The following is a 22,331-nucleotide window of genomic DNA, read 5'->3' on the forward strand; positions in this document are numbered from 1 at the left end:
CTCTTCTCCTCATTCGTCCTTCTTCAACTCTTCTTCTTTTTTCACTGTGAGTCTCAAAAAGAATGTGAAAAGAGAGGCACACACACAAACTACCGCCTTTGACTGAGTGACAAGTCAAGAGTAGCCATCTCAGTAGTAGTGCTTTCCCCACCCATCCATCCACCGGACTCCTCCCTGTCCAGACGTTTTGTTTCCTCCCACTTTCGGCTCATTTTTGTCCTCCGTCTGTTGTTGGTAGCCGGTTGGTGAAAAAATGCATCCTCGGAATGCCTATTCCATGTAGACATTCCGAGCAGCCATTTATCAGAGGCCGTTAAAATGTGTTTCAATGCATACTCAAATAATGCTCTTTTTCGTTCCCCCCTCCCGTTTCGGACGGACTCGGTCACTTTTTGTTCCGCTTTTTGGTGGCAGCTAGTCCCGAAAACTTTTGAAGTCATTTCACTTCTCTATTCTTATTTCAATTTCAAATATTCCAAGTCCTACCCCAATTCTATTCAACTACAGTGGAATTTAGAAATCCTCCGGAATCCATGAATAATTCGGAATTCTTTTTCATGTTAAAGAAGGTGGGAGGACAAATATAGTACATTGTGAATTTCAAATTTTTTCTCCTACTCCTTTCTTTGCTGCTCCCGAATAGGAATTCCCGAATAGGAATTTGCCGATTCATCACTCCAACATCCATCTCCATCTCGCTCCGCTCCCCCCCCCCCGCCGCTCTTCCCTTCGTTTTTTCCAGTTTTTCGAGAATTCCCACATTTTTCGTCTGTTGAATCTTGATAATCTGACGTACTATGTCACAAAAGATCACATTTCAACTTCGAGCACACACAGGGGTGTCCCATGTCGTTTCTCATCTACCCTCTCTTCTTTCCACTTCGATTCCAAAGCTCAGAAGGAAGAAGGAAGAAGGACAAGTCAACTTTTTTTGCTTCTGTGTTCTGTGTATTAGGGAGATTACAGGGAAATAAATGGGTTTTTGATACTTTTGAGAATAGGATGAAATATTGTGAGAAAATACACATAGACTGGTCACATTTTGACCACTATTATCTTTTGGCTAATGTTAGTTTGGATGGTGTATCGTTTCTATTGTACTCACAGCATTTCTTTTCAATTAACTTGAAATCATCTATGTACAATTCTTCCTGTACATTGATTTTTCAGTATCCAATCAATGTTTAAAAACGAATAAACAGATAAATTGAACTTCTGTGCACTGATAAAGTAGTTAACTAATGTAGTTAAATCTCTAAAAATGAATTAAAAGTATTTTTGCCTTGCGGCTTTTTCTTTTTTTTGTCCAATGAATTGATGCATCGATGCCTAAGCTCACCTGGCCCACTTATGCATCGCCTTCACCTGACCGTCTCTCTAGCCAGGAAGGCCCCCAAATACGGGGGAAAACGACGGCCTTTATAAAGACACCCTTTGGCCAGCAGCCGACATCTCCCGGGTTCCGCCATCCACTATGCTAATACGTGGGAAAAGGGGGAGAGACTGTGCACAGTGAAGAGACGCAGCGTAATGTTTTGTAGTTCCGTGGATTACCTTCATCTTTTGCTTGTTTGTTTTAAGTGTATTAAGATCTAAACTATATTTATTGGAAAGTGAAAAGTTGAAAGTTCTGAAAAGCTAAGAAGAAGCTAGAACGGACATCTCTCTTAAAGTTTGAAAAACCATCACCATGTAGCATTTCTTTCAAACTTTTTTCGTTTTCCTTCCACAAAGTAGCTCGGCTCTATGTAGTCTTTGCCGCAAGAGAGCATCTCGTCAATTCGCCCCTTGGGGACACTTTTCGATAACTGAATCCTCTTCTTGTCTATTGTGGAGGACCGCGCAACACAACAAAACTGCGGGAAAAGTTGAAAGAATGTAAAGGAGATGCTTACAAAAAAACTGAATTAAAATATTTTTTGACTAATAAATTATACTGTCTATTTGCGAAAAAACCACAAAGTATTTTTCTCTGGAGTTTTGAGCTTTGGTTTAAACAGTTAAACGGCGAATGTTCCCAGTTCCGAGCAAAAAAAACCAGTCAAGCATAAGAATTTCGGTCAAGGAAAAAATGTTCTTTTTTGGAAAAAAACTTTAGAATTTTTGAAAACTCGAAAACTAGACGATGTGTTTGGGATTTTGTAACGTAAAATGTGAATATAAAATTTTCCGGCGTCAATTTCTCCATACTTCCTACTTTGGAACCGGTAACTGTTTTGTGATAACCTGACCCGGTCCAAATGCCCAGCTTCAAAAAATGAACAAATCATTCAATTTTTCATCGAAAGTGTTAACATTTCTGATGATTTTTCAGAATGTCTCCTAATTCTGAATGATAGTCGAAAACTTGACTTCTTAGCGAAAACAATTCGAACATTTTCAAAAATTTCAAAAAAAAATTTGAAATTTGAACTTTAGCGCCAAGTGCCCGGACATAAAGCCAGTGCCGGGCTTTTGGGTCGTGCGTTATGCCCAGATCTTGACAAGTATGATTATATCCGAACTGAATTACTATCAAAGACACATTTTCGAATTTTCGAAATCAGTACTATATGAAATGAATGTCAATTCACTAATTTTTAAATATCCTTTGTTTAATCACTCCAACTATTCTTTCTTCCATAACGAAAATGACTTTAGAACTTTACCGCTTTCTCTCATTCACCACAATGAAATCACATCAAAGCGGGACCCTTTTCCGTTGAATACGTCCTACCAATCAGTCACCGCAACTGCCTTCGTTCAAAATGCAAATTTTGTGGTGCGTCTGAGCCGGGCAAGACTGAGCTGCCACAGGGTCCTCACATCCCTTATTTTGCTTCTCAAGCGCTGTCGGAAGGCTTTCTGTCCTTATTTTGAACTCCTTTCGGCACCAGTCCATTCCGGCTTGTTGCACTTTTTTGCGGGGGTATGGACTCCCGGAAAAGGGAATTCCATTGTGGCTTTTTTGGCGGTTTCCTAACACTTTTCTTTTCAAATTTTGAATATCCTTATTTTGAATCTTGAGGGTGGGTAGTGACTAAGGATATCCCAAAAAGAGAACATTTGGTCATATTTTTTCTGCGAGCGGGTAACTTTTGACCTTAGGCAGTGAGCACTTCAAAAAATCAAGTGCTTACGTAATATTCTATTTTTTGTCTACATTTTTAGTCTACATCCCGACCACTTCCACTTACAAATTCCAAATTTTTTATTCCATGTTCTACGTAGTTATGCAAGTTTTATTTCAGTTTTTATTTCCATCTGTTTCTCTCTTCATTTCCATGTATAAAGTTTCTTTGAATATGTAGGGGACCATAACAATAAAAAAGAAGAAAGAAAGAGTCCCTCTTTTGTTTTTGAGGATATCACGGCTTTTTTCTCTTTATTTTCAAAATTGCGAGAAGGCCTTTGTGTGTATGTGTGAGAAGAGAGAAGAAAACGGAATAAAAAAACGCAGAGGAGCGTGAGCAAAGTGGTTAGTAAAGTGGTTATTTATCTCTCCGAGACTTTTTTTCGCGGTTTCTCCAAATACGGGGAGAACCTTCTTTTCCACACCCGTTTATTCATTTTATGACCGCTTTCAACTTTATTACGAAATTGCTTGCGGTAAGAAAGACGACTTGCTCCCTGAATCCCTGAACCGACCCGAGACTTGGAGCAGGGCACCACGAGGAAATCTCATAAATCACTGCTTTTATTGGAATAACTAACCTACTCCAGGACCTTCACTTTATTTCTTCTTCTACTCCTTCTTCATCATCTTCTTCACACCCTTTATCCAATCCACTTAACACTTTGGATGGGAGGGAAGAGAAGTTCCGCCAAACTGAGTGACGGCTCAGATAACGCGACAGCAGCAGGTGTTTCCTCTTCTCGTTTTTTATTTTGAGTTTAACTAACTAGTTCAGTAGTTTAGAGTAAAAAGAAGAGATAGAAAACAGAAGATCTAATGAAAACCACAGATTGATGAGTTATTGTGAAAACCTTAGCTCTTAATCTATTTGTTGATCTTCTTGTTTTTATCAGATAGTAGTTGTTGGAGAATTTTAAAAACTTACACATCGAGTCTAAGATTTTCACAAATCTGATTTGTTTCGTTACCTTTTTACCATCGTTTTTGAAAATTAGACAATATTAGATAATAATTAAGTACGAAATCATTAAATCCCGAAATATTCCAAAGCGCTAACAGACAGTGAATGAAACAGTACTACCTGATTATCTCAGAAATCATTAAATAACCTGAATTTTTTGAAAGTGATAATAGTCAATGGCCTGATTATCTTAATAAAAAATCATTTATCCAGAAAAAAGTTAATACCAAAATTTGCCATCAATTTATCATGAATGTTTTTGGGGTCAGTGTTTTTCAATTCAATTTCCTTTGGGAATCGGGTAATCATTAAATTATTTATGTTTCATGTCATAGACAATTTCAAGCTACTGTTTTTTACAGTATCTATTTTTACATAACTCTATTTAACCGACTTTATCTATCCAGACCAAATAGAGAAAGTCAGGGTTATCAACAAAAAGTCACTGTGATAACAGAAAGCTTGAATGATATTGATAACACCAGTATTATATCTTAAAATCTTTGGAAAATCTGGTTGAAAGCCGTTCTAACACGATCTCTCACAACTCAGAACGCCGTGAAACTGCATTTCACTCAATTTTCTCGAAAAATAATCCTGGTTCACAGTAAGTTATAATAATTTTTGAAATTCTCCATATATTCAGCTATCTGCAAAAACTGCTTGACGAGTTTTTACAGTACCCACATTTCTATAGAAATCCTCTTTTACAAAGCGCTCACTTTTATTTAGACCTGCACCAAAGTGCTTCGTACACACATACATCATATAGCATTCAAGGCATTCCTGATCGAGTTAAGTTATGTTACGCCAATCCGATTTTGTTCGACCTTTTTCCATATTCTATGTGCATATGCACATTGCGCACTCCATTAACGTCCGGCTCAGAAAACGAACGCTTTTTGTTCTACTCGTCCTTCTTCATTCTCTCCCACACCGTTTATTCTTTTAAGGAGAATGGAAGACGAGCAGTTCAAAACTTCCATTACCTTTTTCCCTTCCTTTTCCCATCCTTCACCCCATTTTCTAACTGATTTTCCTTTCTTATTTCTTTCCCTCCCTTTTTTTCTATTTCTAGTTTTTTTGCCTTCTCTTCCTTACCCCTTTTTCTACTTTTCTATACGATGAATCAAGTTTCTGCAAAGTAGTAAAGAGCCGAAGAAGAGAAGTTCAACGAAGTTTAGGCCCCTCATTTCAAATCAAGTTACGTGGTGGGAGCCGTCTTTTGTTGTGCTTTACTGCTGTGTTGAACCTTTTTTCTTTCTTTCTTGCTTCAGCATTTTTCTACAACAATCGTTTTGGACTTTCTTGATTCTTGAGCACTATTGAAAAAGGACATTTTTATTGCAGGGTCACACGTCTGGATTACGGTAGGAGGTGAGACACCGGGGGTTCGAATCAAAAAGCGACGGCTAGTTGAGGTTTAGCAGTGTACTGTACGTTTTTTAAAAATTTTCAGTTAAAAAAATATGAGAATTCAGTTTATATTTTCTGAAATTACACATATTCAACATTTCCATCAATGTTAGTAATCTGAAATGACTATTTTGGATGTGAAATTTTAATTTTTAAATTTTACTCTTTTTGAAGAAGATAGTGGCTCAAATTGTTCTGTTCTTACCAGGGAAGGTTTCCGAGTGACCGTGGAGTTATAGGACGCGGTCTAGGTCATTGAAAAGGTCAGGAAACGCTGATTCCAAATAAATATTCAGTTTTTGCCCTTGAGGCCTGGTATTCGAGAGTAACGAGGTCAAAGTTTGGACCACTGACAAGTCATTACCCTACCAACGTGTGGAAAATATGGAAAATGTGGAAAATATATTTGGAATCGACGTTTTCTGAACTTTCCAATGATATCGCCATGCCCTATAACTCACCGGTCACTCGAAGGCTTTCCCTAGTTAGCTTATCCCAGTTTCCTCAAACGACCGTACTATAATTTCCACATAAAACCGCATAACCTCCACTGCCGTCGCTTCATTCCTTCGAAAACAATTCTGCTGGAAATAAATCTGGAAGTATATCAAAATCCAAGCTCAAATAAGAAAAACGAACGGCTGCGGTTTCTTGGAGCAGTGTCTGGAGGAAGCGGAGGAAGACGGGAGGGAGCACAGGGGGCACGTTGTTGTTTATCCGGCATCTGGCGCATTCCGCACATTGTGCGCGATTATTTTCTCATTTTATAAACTACTCCTACGTCTTCGTCGTCTTCTCCCACATGCAGGCACTGCTTCCTTGAGACACCACAACACCACCAACTGATTTATAACATGTCTAGGTTTCAGTCTTACATCGTTTTTCCCACCATCCTGAAATTTTAATTTTTTTTGTTTAGCAGGTGGTTCTCAGTGCTTAGCGCACGTTTTTAAAATCAATGTTCAAAAAATTATTGGACTCTGAACCATGGCACAATACTAAATATCTGTTTCTTGTCTAATGCTGAATTTAAAAAATTGAAAAAATTGAATTAAAATGTTTTTAATCCGAGACCGTTTCGAAATTAAAATTCCTATATAACCCATAAATCTCCCACAATTTTTCAATTTCACTGTATCCTATCCCCATCCCCCCGAAATCCCAGAAAATGCCATCCTCACTCATCCCATCATATTGTTAGGTGGTACGGGGGGCTCCTCACTACTCTCCCAAATTAACGTATGCCCAGAGGGGTCTTCAAAGAGGGCGTGACGGGAGGAGAAAATATGCCCTTTTGGCCCCTTTTCCTTTTCTGTATCCGTTGATCTATTCGCCTCATAAATCTTTTTTCCTATTTATTTTTTTTAGCCGGAGAGCCGATGCATTGCGTTAGACTTAATTTAGAGTCAATGCGCTGAGATAGTATTCTATTTTCTCTTTCCTCCGTTTCTTTTAGGATGAGAACCAGAATTATTTTTTTCATCTCCTTCTTTCTTTGAGAATTCATTAATTTTTCATTCTTTTGAGATCTTCTTCCTTGGTGACAGTAGTTTTTTTGTTTTTGCGGTCCACCGAGGTTTAGCTTATGTTAGCCAGACACTCAACTAGTCGGAATGATATACAGAAAAATATTTAGACTTTTTTTCCGAATTAGCTCTATTTTTATTTGCTGCTCTCCACACATATATTTTTCTGAATTCTTTTTGTTTTATGACGATCCTGCCTAAAAATTTTTAATCTAAAATCCCTCCCATGAATTTCCTTCCCCGTTTTTTCTTCCTCCTGGCGCGCTTTGTTTTTATACAATTTTTCATTCATTCATTTTTTAGTTTTTTTTTCACCAGCTCGAAACTCATTAGTTATTCTATTATTCTTTTCTTCGCATTTTTTTCTCCGCGTTAAGTTTTGCATGGATTCTCGTGCATAAAACTTCAAAGCTTCAACGAACTACTGTGAAGTTCGCCTGTTTCGACGATTTGTGTGTTTTGATGTCAGTTGCGGTAGAGAGGGACCCCCAGAAGTTTATATAAATCTTCTTGCCACTACCACCACCCTCACTGCTTTTTCCTTCTCCTCCGGAATCTATTAGTTGTTAGACTCATAAAACACATGACGTGAATGAAATGGAAATGAGAAGAAATGAAAAATGGAAAATTTTTGAAATCGGAGAAAGTTGATGGCTAGAAGATGCGAAGAGTGAAAGAGGCGCAGAGTGTGGCACACTTGCTTTTTCGAATGAAATTCAACCGATTTTTCATCTTTCATAGTGACAGAACCTCCCTCACTTCGTCCCCTATCGTTTTCCGATCGCACGCCGTGCAGCAGGTGAGCAGCCTCTGTGTCCTCTCATCAGTGTAATATCCGTGAGAATTTTGCTTCAGAAGGTTTCTGGTTTCGTGCCAAGACAGTGTCGGCGTTATTGCTGTTGGGGCCTGCATCGAATATTTTTCGCTCAAGTCCGGACAGACTTTAGTTTTTCTTTATCCTGGCGTTTTTTTGAAAGGCTCGAGGCTTAGGCCCGGATAATTGGCACCGAAATTCAAAATTCAAAATTGTTTGAGTTTTCTTCTCGAAAAAGTCAAATTCTCCGCTGTGATTCAGAATTAGAAGAACTTTTGAAAAATCAAAGAAAATAAAGAAATTCTTGGAAAAAAATTGGTCCTGTTTTTGAAGCCGGGCCTTTCCGGGGCTTGTCGAGTCGTGCCCTGACAACTTTCGATATAATTTTAAGTTTTAAAGTTCCAAGAATGTGGTCTCCTTGAAAATCTAACATTTACAGGTTTTGTACTTTCCCTGCTCACTTTCTTTGCTTGACGATCATTTTCCCATAATTTCTTCCCAACTCCAAAAAAAATCCAAAAATGGGTAACGTACTCCCCAAAACCTACCAGTAGCAACAACTCACCAATCAAAAGATACTCAAGAGCCTAGGATAATGATACTTCCTGTTTTGGCACACATAACAAGCAGAGAAGGAGTCTCCACTCCGCTTACTCACCCAAGAGCAATGTCTCAGAACTTTCCCGTCCCGTCTTGTCTCGTATTACACCCTTCCTCCTTCTTCTTTTTTATTCATTTTCTCATTTTCCTTACAATTTGAGATGTGTAGTAGTAATTGGATTACGTTTTCGGTCAAGAGTCATTCTGTACTTTAACAGTTCTAGATTTTCTAGTCAGCTCCCTTTTCCCTTTTTCCTTCCAATTTGGAAAGCTTGAAATATTAAAAAAACAGAAAACCGGGATGCCGAAAAAAAAATGTAAAAAAAAAATGAAGGATGCGCAAAAAGTGTATGACAAGTGTGGCACGTCACTTTTGAGAAGAAAAAATGTTGAACAATTTTATTTTTTTTTGTCTTTTTTTTCTGCTCCTCCTTTACTTTTTTCTCCTTGAAGTCCTTTCACTGAAGTCCTTTGAAAACTCAAGACGACACGCATATTGGCTGTGGAATGATCTTCATTCCCAAAGGAGATATGCAACCTACATTGCATTTCTATAGGGCCAACAAGGGGGGACCCCCATAGCATGATGAATTGTTTTTCAAGGACCCGCAGTTGAGCCAATTGAGCAACTTCGAGAGCTCTCTTCCTACCGAATCAAAAATGTTTCTGATTTTCCGAACTTTTAGAGTAGCGGGTCCTAACAATTGCAATATTAACAATAGGTTTTCTGCAAAAAAATAAACGAGTCAACATTGACTATCTGCACATACAAAACCTATGAAAACCGACACCTCTTTTTTTATTCCTAGTTCTTCTCCACTTTTTTCTCCACTCTCCAAGGTGCCAAGTTATAAAAAGTACACACATCCACAAACATCCTTCATATCCCTCTCATCTGACGTAATTCTTTGTTATCTTGTTGCTGTGTTTTCTAATCTTTCACCGCCGGGCGTCGGGGGGCCGCCAATATCGGATCTGATGAGAATTGGCGCTTCGGTGGCTCCATCCGTTAAGAACAATAGGCGGAAGCAAAAAAAGAGGGAAAGGAGGGAGAGGGGGTCCCACTAATATTTTGATAGACACTCGTCAAAATGTTCGCTTTTTTAGCAGTTTCGATTTTTTTCCAAGTTTTCTTCAAAGTTTTGAATTGAAAACTCACACCAAGACTATTAATTTTGCTAAAACCATCAAAACCTTATGACCGTTTTCCATTTCACTAAGTGCTCTCAACTCCCAACAACTTTATTAGTTATAACACTAGTACAAGTGAAAAAGCTGACGCCATTCCGTTTGTGCTTCTGAACACAACAAAGCACATCTTAAAACGAGACCCGCCCTCCACTAAAACACCTATCAAAACCGCTGAAGTCAGTCCGATTCCCAGCTTCACTGCTTCTACTTATCTCTTACATACATACCACCACTTGAATCTTCCAGTTGATTCTAGTCATCACTGAATGTGAGCTAGCTAATTATTCAGCGGTCACACGATTTATTTTTCTTGGTAGAAGATAGCTGGAAACTCAGAAACTTTAGCTCTATTTTTTTTAGATAGGTTACCTGAAAAATTTTATTTTTTTTTCATGAAAGAGACATAATTTTTGAGAACTCCGAAATTGTCTTGACTGTTGGGGGAGATGGGGGAGACGTTTAGTTGGATACGAAATTAATTTAAAATTCAACGAAATTGAATAAAATATCAGAGAGGGACTCCCTCTCCATTTCTCTAATTTTTCAGCGGCTACCACTATTTTTCTGAAATTAAAACTTTATAATAGAGGTTTTTCTAGGAAAAAGATGCACTGGATTTAGAACATTTGTTATAGAGTTGGTTTTGTGATCAGATGTAGTTTGTGATCAGATGTCTTATAGCTTCTGAAAGCTACAAATTTTTGGATTTTGTAGGCAAAACGTATAGTTTTGATTTTGGTGGTCTACGAATCGCAATTTTCGTTACGGAGCTTAACGGATGACTCTATTAACGGAAGCGAAATATGAAAATTTTCGAAATTTCTGAGAAAAACGAAAAGCGTCGACTGGAATAATGGAAAACTGTCAAGATAACCATTTTTCTTGATTGAAAAACTGCTTTTCTTCATCCTCAACTCCCGCTACATCGATTTTGGCTCTTGAAGTCGTCCTCGTAGTCGCCGTCGACGGCGCCATCGTGGCATGGCCCGTCTCCTTTTTTTTTTCTTCAACGGCAAAGGAAAGCGGGGAGAAAAACTCGCAATAGCGCAGTGAGAAAAAAGAAAAAAAGCACAAGAAATCGAGAAACGAAGAGATAGGAAGAGAGAGTATGCAAAATTCCGCAACACGACACTTTAGAATCCTCCACGTCCAACCAGGTCCATTGGTCCCCCCCCCTCCTACTTTCAATCTAAACCAAAAACTTTTGTGTGTGTATGTGTGTGTGCTCCTTTATTCACTTCAAAAACTTTTTTCCGTCTTTTTTATTTCTTTTTTGTGGGTATGTGCGTTTGTTGCTTTAATATAATGTGTAACTTCCTCTTCCATTGTTAATGGTCCCCTCCAAGTTTTTTCCCAATTTTTATGCATTTTTCGGACCCTGAAAAGTTTTAACAAAAATTGAGTTAACATAAAGGCTTAGACCTTTCAAATTTTTCCGAATATTTTTATAGCAAACTTGATTAGACAAAAAACTAAATTCACATCTTGACAACAAAAAAACCATAAAAGTTTTTCAAAACCGTAACAATATGTAAGCATTAATATTTCTTGTCTATAGTGACCATCTTGGCCAAGCTAATATGAATACCAATAGATATGTAAAATAAGATTACTTCTATTTTTCTTCTGAAGGTAAATTGTTTTGGTGTGGTGGTCAAGGTTCAGACAAGAAAATTCTCTTTTTTCTCAAGGTTTTACTTTTTTCTAATTTTCTTAGGCACAACGATCTCTGACTGAGTGTAGAATGACTTAAGTTTCGTCTTGAACTTTTGCGAATTCCTGATGGTTTGTTTGCTTTTTCCAGTGTAGCCAGTTTTTAGTCAGAGAATATATAATTGGAAGCAAATCTAAAATTCTGAAGAAAAAAAGAAAAATCTGAAAAAACTTGTGAAAAATCGAAAAAGAAGAAAAAGATATTCATTCTTTATCTTTTTTCTTCCATTTCAATACACACCACTAACTATTCGGTCTTGTTTTATTCTTCATCTCATTCGGTTTTTTTGTCATTCTTCATTTCCATCCAGATGCTTTTGTGCAAAAGGACCATCACGTCATTCATGGACAACCACAAGAGAAAAGAAAAGGAAAAAAGAAAAACGGGGGAGAAGACAGAAGGAGAAGCAGTCCTGGGGATGCGAAATTCAGATGGAAAATGAGAGAAAAGGAAGGAAAAATAGTGTGCCAATGTGATGCTTCTTCTTTTTTCTTTTCTTACTCTGTGCGGTTTTTCGGGTATATATGTGAGTGTGTCTGTGTCTTCTATTTCTTTTTCTTTTTCCTCTTCTCTTTTCCACCCCACGTCCATGAAGCTCTAGGTTGCCCATCAAATTTCGTGGAAGAAAAGAAGTAGGAGGGGAGAAGAGGATGAGATAGAGAAAGAAATGTGAAGTAAGACAGAGCTCTTTTCGTATGCATTTTCGTGAAGCTTGCTATTTTTTGGAGACACTACTATTATTAGGTTCCATCTTTTTTCTAAATTCTATTTTTAGGTCATCTTCATGAATTTCATCTTGGGAATTCTTTTTCATTTTCTTAATTAACGTTTCTTTTTTCATTCATTCATTTTTTCGAAAAAAAACTTGGTTCAAAATACAAATTAAGTGCACTCCACCTGAACTTTTGCACTGCCCTCTTTTCTTAATTTGAACGTGAGATATTCTGTGAATAGCGTCCTAATTAGATTCTGGGATAGATGAAAAAAGAGGAAGAATCTTTTAGACATTTTCTCAGAAATTATTTTCTCATTTTCTTTTATTATTATCATTTTTCGAACACTTCCCCCTGATTTAGATTTAAATTCTAGTATTTTTCAACTCAACAGTCTTATTTTTTCCTTTCTGCAAATTCGAACCAATTTTTCACCCCATGTCCATCTGATGCACCATTGCATCCCTATCATTTTTTTACACACATCCCGACATTTTTTTTCTCGTCTAATGCATAATTAGAACGATCCGGTGGCTGCCATCTACAGACGCCGTGTTCCATTCGTTTCCATTTTTTTTTTCCATTTTCTCCTCCCCCCGTCTATTTTCCACCGCATCTTCGTACCCCCGGCTTATGTCCTAACAAGACATGTTTTCAGTATTTCTAGAACATCATCTAATCTCATATATTTTCCTGTTTTAGCCATCCATTCTCATTGTTTTTCTCTTCAGTATCCTCTTGAAATTATACGAACCCGAATGGATAATATTGTATTTTTTGCAGATCGGAAAAAGGCGCTACGAGCGCCGTTACGACATGACTTAGGATGAGTATGCTATTGTATTATTTCGCGAGTGCTGTCAAGTCAATACAGTTTCATGTGGACGATGACATCATTGACAAGCTCAATTACTACTACACGACAGCCATCATCACAGGTAACTTTTTGTTTGAAATGAAATGTCGAAGAAAAACTGAAAAAGATGAAAGGATACCGAAAGAAACAAATAAATCTTCATGAATTAGTACCCATTAACCACGGGCTCCGTTTTATTTTGTTACATTTTGATCGGCATTTGAAGATGTTTCTAATCTGCCATGTGTTTCTGTTTTTGATTCTAGTGAATTGTCATGATTTTCATTATTGTCTTACAAGACACTCGAAAGAAACATATGTGATGTATGTAACAAAAAACTGAAAATAAGAAAAATAAAAAGATTAATCATAATCAAAACTTCATTTCCAGTATTCGCCATCCTTGTCTCTGCCAAACAGTATGTCGGTGAGTAGTTTTGATATTTTCACAATTTCACACACAATGATTCTGAATACTATCTCATTTGATATTCTGCTACAAAAACCAATTTCTCGAGGCAATATTTCTAAGTTTCCCCAAAAACAGAGATTACAGGCTTCCCGATCCAATGCTGGGTACCTGCGACATTCACCGAGCCAATGGAACAGTATACAGAAAACTATTGCTGGGTACAGAACACCTACTTTCTCCCTCTACACGACTACATTCCACATAATTATGCAGAACGTGAAAATCGACAAATCGGGTATAATTTCTACTTGTTTTGTTCAGTTTTTTCATGTTTGAAATTGCAGGTATTATCAATGGGTTCCGTTTGTGTTAGCCCTCGAGGCTCTTCTTTTCTATGTGCCGACTATTGTGTGGAGGCTGCTCAGCTGGCAATCAGGTACATTTTAAATTATTTACAAGAAAGTTTCAAGTGGTCTACCCAAAAAGTTTAGATGATGAAACACGTGGGATAGAAAAACGTTGTGCGCGTCATTTTGTGAGAAGGCACATTATGTATTCAGTAGACAAAACTGACTGGTAAAACTCTGAAATGAAAAAAAATTAGCAGGGGATCATTTCGAATTTTAATTTTAATTTTAATACACCTTGTTTTGTTCTTTTCAATTTCATTCATTATTCTTGCTGGACTGTTCCGCAGAACATATTTTCTCATTTCATTTCGGTCAGAGCCGTCTATCCAGAAAATTACGAAATTCCGTTCTTACATAACAAAATGTTCGGAACAACGCAAAACACATGGCATCACAAAAAATATGTGACGTGAGGTTCGGAGCACCAGCCTACTACCAAAGACCAAGAAAAGAAAATTGTTGTTTTCAGGAGAGAGGGAGAAAAAAAATACTAGGGTTGGTTAAGAAAAAAGGAAAGCGTCAAGAACGGCGTGAAGAACAACAAAAATATCGCGGAAAGGGAATGCGCGGGACCCTCTCCCCCCGTCGTCTTCTTCCTTTCTCGCTGATATTTTTCGCCTCAAGCGCTCAACCATTTCAATTGCTTCGAAGCTTCTTTCTTTTTCACCTCGAGGGAGTATACATAAATTTTCTCCGTTTTTCAAGGAGCTCTCCTGCCTGTTGTTGTTGTTGTTTAAGACGGCGGAGAGAAAATTTGTGAGTGAGAACTCAGAAATAAAGATGGAAAATGGAAAAATTTGGAAATTGAGAAGAGAATGAATTTGAAATGTTAGGGGGGAAAGTCACAAAAAGACGAAAACCTAAATTTATAATTTCAGGAATCCATGTACAGTCCCTGGTCCAGATGGCTTGTGATTCCAGATTGCTGGATTTGGAATCCAGAAACCGGGCGTTGCAAACCATTGCAACAAATGTCGAAGAAGCGCTTCATGTGAAACATCAAGTGGTAAGCAATAATAACGATAACCAAAAATAAACGATTATTTTCCTGTAGATGTCTGGAAACCGTCTGAAACTGCTGAACCTTATCATCTGTACCCGATCCTCTGGCGCTGCGGTCACCTTCTTGTACATCTCCGTAAAAATCCTGTACACAGTGAACATTGTTGGCCAAATCTTCCTGCTGAACACATTCCTTGGCAACCGTAGTAAATGGTACGGCCTGCAAGTGCTCAACGACTTGATGAACGGAAGAGAATGGGAGGAATCTGGTCATTTCCCACGTGTCACGTTGTGCGATTTCGAAGTGAAAGTGCTTGGAAACGTACACCGCCATACGGTTCAATGTGTGCTCATGATCAACATGTTCAACGAGAAAATCTTTTTGTTCCTTTGGTTCTGGTACTTCCTTTTGGCAGGAGCCACTCTCTGCTCACTCTTCTACTGGATCTACATTTCCGTTGTTCCAAGCAGGTTGGTACATTACATTATTTGTGGCTATTATGTCATACAAGAGAGACAAATGGAATGGAAACCCATTTGTTACAATTAGCTTTTCAAATAATAAGAACTAAAGACTACTTCACATTGAACGGCTAATGTAATGTGTTTGTTATCTTTGCAGGCAGCTCAACTTTGTTGGAAAATATCTTACCGGAATCGAGGGATACAAAATGGTCGACTCGCAGTCATTGAGACGATTTGTGTTCCATTTCTTGCGACAGGTATGTCAAAACACTTTATTTTGAAATAATTTGCACTTAGAAACAATTTCCTTTCAAAACTTCCGCCATAACAAAAGTTCCAATACACTTTTATGCTATTTTCTTCATTTTGGGTTCCTAAATAATTACTTTCAGGACGGAGTGTTCCTTCTCAGAATGGTGGCCACACACGCCGGCGAACTTCCTTGTTATGAACTGGCGAAAACACTGTGGAACAACTACTGTGACAATAAGGAGGGAAAAATGCACGATGTGTGACATTCGCTCGAATAACTGTCCAAATGTCAACTCTGATCATGAAATCTCACTTGCTGAATGATAGAATTGTCACCAATGGTACACTTGCCCCGTTTCGTCACTTTTTATGTATTTTCTGACCCGGGAAAACACGTCACAAAGTACACGACGGGCTTGTTCACCCTGTTTTACGGAAACTATTCACTTATCTATTTTCCCTCACCTTACTTCTCTTGAAAACCAAAAATTAAACTATTTGGAGGGTTTCAGAAGAGTGCCAAATATATACTCAAAAGTTTTATAATTTTTCCAAATACATAATTATATATTTTTTCTAATTTTTTCCATTGAAAAAGTTGCTCAAAACTTCTATCGATCCCTTGTCATTTTTCCCCCCGAGCTTTATCCTTTCCCGTTTACAGTTTGTATTTCTATTTTTTTTTTGTCTTTGTCATTCTTCCACAATACACAAAACTATCAAAATTTTAATGACGCGGTTGTCTCTATGGAATTTTTATATTTTAATAATAACAATAATTGCATTACAATCAACTCCCGAATGTCTTTTGTATCTTTTACTCACTATTCCTCAAAACTCACCCCCACTTCTCCTTTCCTCTGTGGTTTCTTTCAAAATGGCATCATGTCTTTTCAATTCAGAAAAACATTTGAAAATCTTGTATTATAGTTTTTATAACATTCTCATCTTTTTCGGTCTATTGTAATTGAACTTCTACTGTCCTTCATTCATTCTTGTGTTTCCTCTCATCCACCTGCCAACGTCTTGTTTTCTGGGGCTGTCAGAAAACAGAACTCTCACCAAATTTGCCATATTTTATTGTGGATTTGCATTATTAATATTATTTGAAGATGAATAAGATAACGAATTTTTAATCAGCATCGCAAGTTAAATATTCTTAAAGAAATCATTCAACGTTTCTATTCCACCTTCGAGTTGGTGGTCCTCGGATACTGTAGGGATCCAAAAATCAAAGTATTCAGAAAACATCACAAGGTGGCAAAAAAGAAAATAAAGGACCCATTGAATCATTCATGTCCGTTTCCAAAGTAACATTTCTCAAACACCAACTGTCCTACGCAATTCTCATTCATTCACTCCGCCAGCGGTTCTCTTCCTCTTTTGCACGATGTCCAATAACACAAACAATAATTCTACCAATAATAACTCTACTGATACTAATTCTACTATTACAACTACCACAGCAGAACCAGCTAATACCACTGCAGAATATTTGCTCCAGAGATGCTATGAATCAGTTTTATCGAATGGTCAAAGTGATATTGTGAAAGTGAATTGGGATGTTCAAACGGTTTAAAAGTTTAAAATATACCTTTCAGTATTTGATGTATTTTTGTGGCGGATGGATAATAGCTTGGTGTATAATCACAATGTTGGTGAACATCTGTCATAAGTGAGTTAGTTTTTAGGGTTATTCAGGTCTTGTGAAAGTCTATTTTAATACAGTTTTTTGCATTTCTCGACATGGGTATGTTCAAAAACTGTCACAAAATTGAGAGAAATGTATGAAAATGAAGAAAAAATAAGTTTGAAAAACACTATTTTCACAGTTTGTATATATCAAAATACATTGTAATTTTTTAAGCAACTTTTTGTTCTAACCACCTAGTATTTCAGAAACAGTGGCCACCAAAGATATGTACATTTTTACGAAGAACTATCTATCATCCTCTTGGCAATATGCATGTGTATTCTTAACTTTGTGTTCAATCATAAATCAGTAAGACTTCACATTTTTCTTAACTCATCAATTTTTGCGATTTAGAAAGTCTGCAAGTTTGTTGCTATCTTCAATCACTTTTTTATGTGTTTGACTGCAGCGATTTTTTTCGCGGAAGCACTTTTCGCATCATCGTGAGTTTAAAAAATTGATATACATATAAATGAACGTTATCGCTTAAATGGTTATCAACATTGGCTGTTTTCAGTGGAAAATGTCTAAGTTTGATGATGTATTTCGGTGTGACCTGATTGTCCGATAAACTCAGTTTTGCATGGGCTGAACAGAGCAAAAATAGCACAATAACTTTGTAATTGACCATTCTCTTGTAGGGACGCTATCTTGAAATTTACAAGTTGTCAAAGTGAAAAACTCCGAAAATCCGCTAATATGCACTGAATTTAGTCGGTTCCAGAAAGAAATGGCTTTGACTACAAAAAATGGTCAACTACAAAAATTATGGGATATATAGGCTCTTTCCTTCCCATACAAAAAAACTTATTGGAGAATTATGTAACACCGAAAAACTCGGTCAAATTTGGTCATTTAACACTGAAAACAGCCAGAGTTGATAATCTTTTGAGCGATGCTGTATGTATTATATATATATCCGTCCCCATATTATTCAGAATGGTTCATGGAAAATCAGACAAAAATGGAAGTGTGCCTTGGATTCTCTACTACCTCTTCCCAATTGTGTTGGCTGTTGCTCCTACACTCGCCACATTTTTCACTCAGGAAAAATACTACGGAACAGCGTATCTACAGTAAGACTTATTATTATTATAATGAAAATCCTAACACCCGTTTTTTTCCAGCTGCTTCGCTGATTCTACCGTCGACATGTTTTGGGGATTTGTGATCCCAGTGTGGGTACTTTTAACAATAGCTGGACTGAAAGCTCAACTTGCTTGCATTGCCTGTGACAGACAGTTACCATCTCAAGACGTTGCTCAATGCTACTGGGCTAGACGATCCGTGAAATCTCTTGTGCTCATTTCGCAATATCTATTCAGCATTTGGCTCATGATATTGTTTGCAGCTGAGCATCAGGTACTATTGGTGGTTTTGGACCTCACATCGTCAGTATTTCAGAAAATATACGTCTTCATTTTGGTAACGCTCATGGTCATTTTGTTTGGACCAGCACTTTTTGTATGTCATACATATTGTCATTTGAATGTAAGCTTGCATGTATTTAGATCACTTCTTTTACATTTACAACTTCAGACATGCCAAAAATGGGCTGGAAATGGGTGTTTTGCAAGTCTTTATGCGATGTGCCCTCCGAAACCTGTGCCGACCGAGAAAGATGAAGATGATGAAGACAAACCGGAAGCAATACCAGAAAAAACTCCACTTGACGATCCAATGTCCGAGAAAAATGAAGCTCCTGAATCAGATAAACCAACGAACAATGACCGCCCACCAGGACTTTATAGTCTAACCAAAGCTCCTGGACCAAACGAACTAGTAAGATCAAAACTAAAATCAGTCGTAAAGAACCATTTCAGGGTCCCAACAAACACACGGAGTCACAAAAGTTCTACTCTTGGCTAACAGATACAAATGGATCTGGAAAAAGTGGTGATATATTGTTCCGACCATCTGTGGCATGAGATAATTTGTCTTTGTTAATGTGAAACTGCGAGATTTTTTTATTGCATTACAAAATGAAATAACATAATAAGAAAATAGAGTTTATAAAATAAATTACATAGAAACGGGGTGAGTGGAAGTCCATCAGCAGTTTTATTCTGAACCAGTGCAGCTCCGTTTTTGTAAAAATTGGAAATGAGTATTCGACCAATGCATGCTGCTCGAAATGTACAAAGAATCAAATGTCACCTTTTGAATTATTGAAATCGCAGTAAATTCCTTCAAAACACATGGAGAGAACGTCCGTAAGTAGCTAACAGAAGATAATTGAAGAACTGAAAGAAATGAACCATAAAAAGTGAAATCCACAGGCATTTCACTACAACTTGCACGTCAGATTTGATACTACACCAAAATTTCATTGTTTCAAGCGACTGGAAAATTGATAAATAACATGCTCTAACGGTCTAAGCGGATCAGCAATACTTCACATCGAAACTCAATAGAATTGAAAAAAAAACTTTATTACATTTACAAAAATAAAGCGAAATCAGAGAAAAAATCATAGACAGTCAAGAAAAAAGGCTCAAAATACATTTATTGGTCGTCTTGCTCGGTAGACTCGTCACTCTCATCATCATCAAACACAGAGCGGTATGGACGTGGAGCTGGATCAACTGGATGTCCGTCAGCAGTTTTAGCTTGAGCAAATCCAACACGATTCTGGTCGAAATCGAAGACGGTGTAGTATCTGAAAGTTCGAATATTGGTATTTTATTTAAATTATGCAAGTTTACCTTCCAATGAAGACATCTCCAAGAATCCAAAGCTCCCCAACACGTTCTGGAAGGTCGATTCCCATGAATCCAGACAAGCAGATGGTCTTTCCTCCTTGAGCAATCTTAAGCACGTAGTCCTCTCCCTTGAGACTGAATTCCTGTCCTCCGATAACAAATGAAACTGGTGGGAGGGTTGGAATCTTGTCGCAACTGATCATGTACTCTCCCTTGATAAGTGGCTCGGCTCCAATGAAGTTTTGAATAGCCTCGATTTGAGCTTTTGGTCCAGCAATGAGAGAAGTACCGGTGTCAGCGATAGCTTGACAACCGTTGGAGCATCCGAGCACTCCGGATCCAACAACTTTGTCCATCTTGAATTGCCAGTAACCCTTTCTGGTGACGGGAGTGTAGGTGATTGGCTCGACATATCTTCTTGGGTCAATTCCTCCGAAAGTGATTTCTCCTCCAAGATCAGAATCTGGGTTACGGTTGAGCCAGAAGGAGAAGACGTTGGATGGGACCTTCTTTTGTTCGAAGAGAGTGTTGAAGACTGGTTGGACTCCTGAAAAATCATAAATTTTCGTTTTTTTGTCTTTTCGTCATGTCGTCATGTGTAGTCCCAATAAACTTACCAAGAACTGCAATTTCTGGATAAGCCATTCCAAGGATTCCGTCAAACTTGGCAGCGACAAAAGTGATTCCTGGTTCGCTAGTAGCCTCAGCGAATGGCTGTTCCTCAGCACAGACTCCAGCCACACAGACACTATCCTTGGAAATGAATCCTTTCATGGATCCGGTTCCATATTGAATAGCCATCTTTCTTCCATCCTCTTTGTAGGTTGATGATGACTTGGAGTCGTAACGGTGATGGAGCACTGAAATTGAATTTTTGTGCGTTGGCTTCAATTATAAAACTGTCAAAAACAAGCATGTGTCAGTTAGTATCAGTTTGATTATCAACAATTTGATCATGTCGTAATCAGTGATGAAATACTTAAATACTTACTGCATGCAATATCGTAGAACGGGCATTTCTTGGATGGAACCCACAAGTTGGATGATCCGGTGTCAAAGATCACGGTGAAGTTTTGTCCTGGAGTTCCGATAGAGATTGTTCCGAAATATTGGGCCTGAAAAATAATTTTTGATTTTAAACAGCACAATCTTTGAGCTCTTACATCCATATAATTTCTCAATAGCTCATCAATTTCTCCAAGTGGCTTCACACTAGCATACTTGTCAAAGTGGTGATTTCCATGAGCCTTAAGGAACTTCTTTTGATATCCATGACGATGTTTGGCAAACGTCTCAAAGGTCCCGGCTTGTAGGAGAGTCTCGCGAAGAGTCGGCTGCTTCTTCAGTGAGACGCTGCAAAAAGGGAAGAACTGAACAACTGACGGGCCAGGAAAAGATGAAAAGAGCGATGGGGGCCCACAGGGTCACTTGTTTTTGCGCTTGTTGTTCGGATTTTTCTAGTGACTCCACGAAAAATGAGATGGGATAAGCAGGTGGGTCGTGTGACCGATGGACCCAGAAAGTGGCATGATGTGCGCTCAGGTTGTGTTTCTTGCACATTAAGAAGACAAAAAGCATGCCTAAAATCTATAAATAGCAGACTTACGAAATCTCGGCCCGGCCCGGGTCGGCCCGGGTCGGCATGTCGGCCCGGACTCAAACAAGCATAAAATTTTTTCACAAAACTTATCGAACATTTTTGACATTTTTTTCAAAAAAATCAAAAATTCTATGTACGCTTGAGTGTTTATCTATAGTTAAAAACATAGTCGAAAATTTAACTTTTTTGCAAAATAATGAGAAAAATTTTGAAAATACGAAATTTCAAATGTTTGCATTGAGACCCGGAGCCGACCGGGCTGATAAATAGGGCCGATGGTAAAAAGGATTTTTCCCAATTTAAGGTTGGGAACAGCTTTCCAATAGGTGATATGTCATTTTGAACACCACCTGGATAACATAACCGGAAAAGGATCCCCCCATCGTTTTTCCACTACTCACGTTCTCAACTTCTGTTGTTTCTTATGAATGTGAAGTCCTTGTACCAGGAGAAGAGCTCCAAGGAGCAGGAGAATACAGCGGTTCATCTTGTCGATGAAACTGACTGAATGCCTATCGGACCGATCCCAATCGTGCCTCTCTTTCTATCTCTCCTTCCATGACTCCTCCCCCTTTCGTTTTTGCCGACACAACACAGCAGCTGCAAGGTCAACTGTCGTCCAGATGTCATGCATAATTATCGTACTGAACTCAACATTCAAAAATGGCCTGACCATTGAGGGGTCGAAGTATTGTTTGTTGTCTTGTCCGTTGGTGGTGACTAGTCTGAATGATAAGGAAGTTGAAATTGTGAAATGTCGTGTTTATAGACAGTTGGATGTTTGAAAATTAAGGGAGATAACGCGATGAAGATAGATATTATCTGCGTGGTCAAGGCTACTCGTCAACGGCAATTGCGTCCTTTTGCTAGTTATTTGGGTAGTCAAGAA

General features: G+C 38.0%; 3 protein-coding genes across 3 annotated transcripts; 2 read left to right on the plus strand and 1 right to left on the minus strand.

Moving 5' to 3' along the window:
- Positions 1-12,876: 12,876 nt before the first annotated feature.
- On the plus strand, positions 12,877-15,710 carry GCK72_025398 (uncharacterized protein; the record flags this gene model as incomplete). Its single annotated transcript, XM_053736324.1, has 8 exons — positions 12,877-12,988; positions 13,298-13,333; positions 13,463-13,613; positions 13,663-13,754; positions 14,607-14,734; positions 14,783-15,201; positions 15,353-15,452; positions 15,588-15,710. The coding sequence occupies 8 exons, from the start codon at positions 12,877-12,879 to the stop codon at positions 15,708-15,710; spliced, it is 1,161 nt and encodes a 386-aa protein (XP_053579890.1).
- A 1,127-nt stretch (positions 15,711-16,837) lies between these two features.
- On the plus strand, positions 16,838-19,009 carry GCK72_025399 (uncharacterized protein; the record flags this gene model as incomplete). The annotated part of the gene is made up of 8 exons (XM_053736325.1): positions 16,838-16,999; positions 17,049-17,122; positions 17,347-17,449; positions 17,495-17,583; positions 18,079-18,216; positions 18,268-18,502; positions 18,545-18,631; positions 18,680-19,009. 8 exons carry the CDS (start codon positions 16,838-16,840, stop codon positions 19,007-19,009), a joined length of 1,218 nt encoding a protein of 405 aa, XP_053579891.1.
- A 636-nt stretch (positions 19,010-19,645) lies between these two features.
- On the minus strand, positions 19,646-21,929 carry GCK72_025400 (uncharacterized protein; the record flags this gene model as incomplete). The annotated part of the gene is made up of 6 exons (XM_053736326.1): positions 19,646-19,799; positions 19,846-20,389; positions 20,460-20,702; positions 20,834-20,957; positions 21,006-21,195; positions 21,844-21,929. The coding sequence occupies 6 exons, from the start codon at positions 21,927-21,929 to the stop codon at positions 19,646-19,648; spliced, it is 1,341 nt and encodes a 446-aa protein (XP_053579892.1).
- Between the last annotated feature and the right edge of the window lie 402 nt (positions 21,930-22,331).

The sequence above is a fragment of the Caenorhabditis remanei genome, chromosome X (assembly GCF_010183535.1).
Source record: "Caenorhabditis remanei strain PX506 chromosome X, whole genome shotgun sequence".
NCBI classification, from domain to species: Eukaryota; Metazoa; Nematoda; class Chromadorea; order Rhabditida; family Rhabditidae; genus Caenorhabditis; species Caenorhabditis remanei.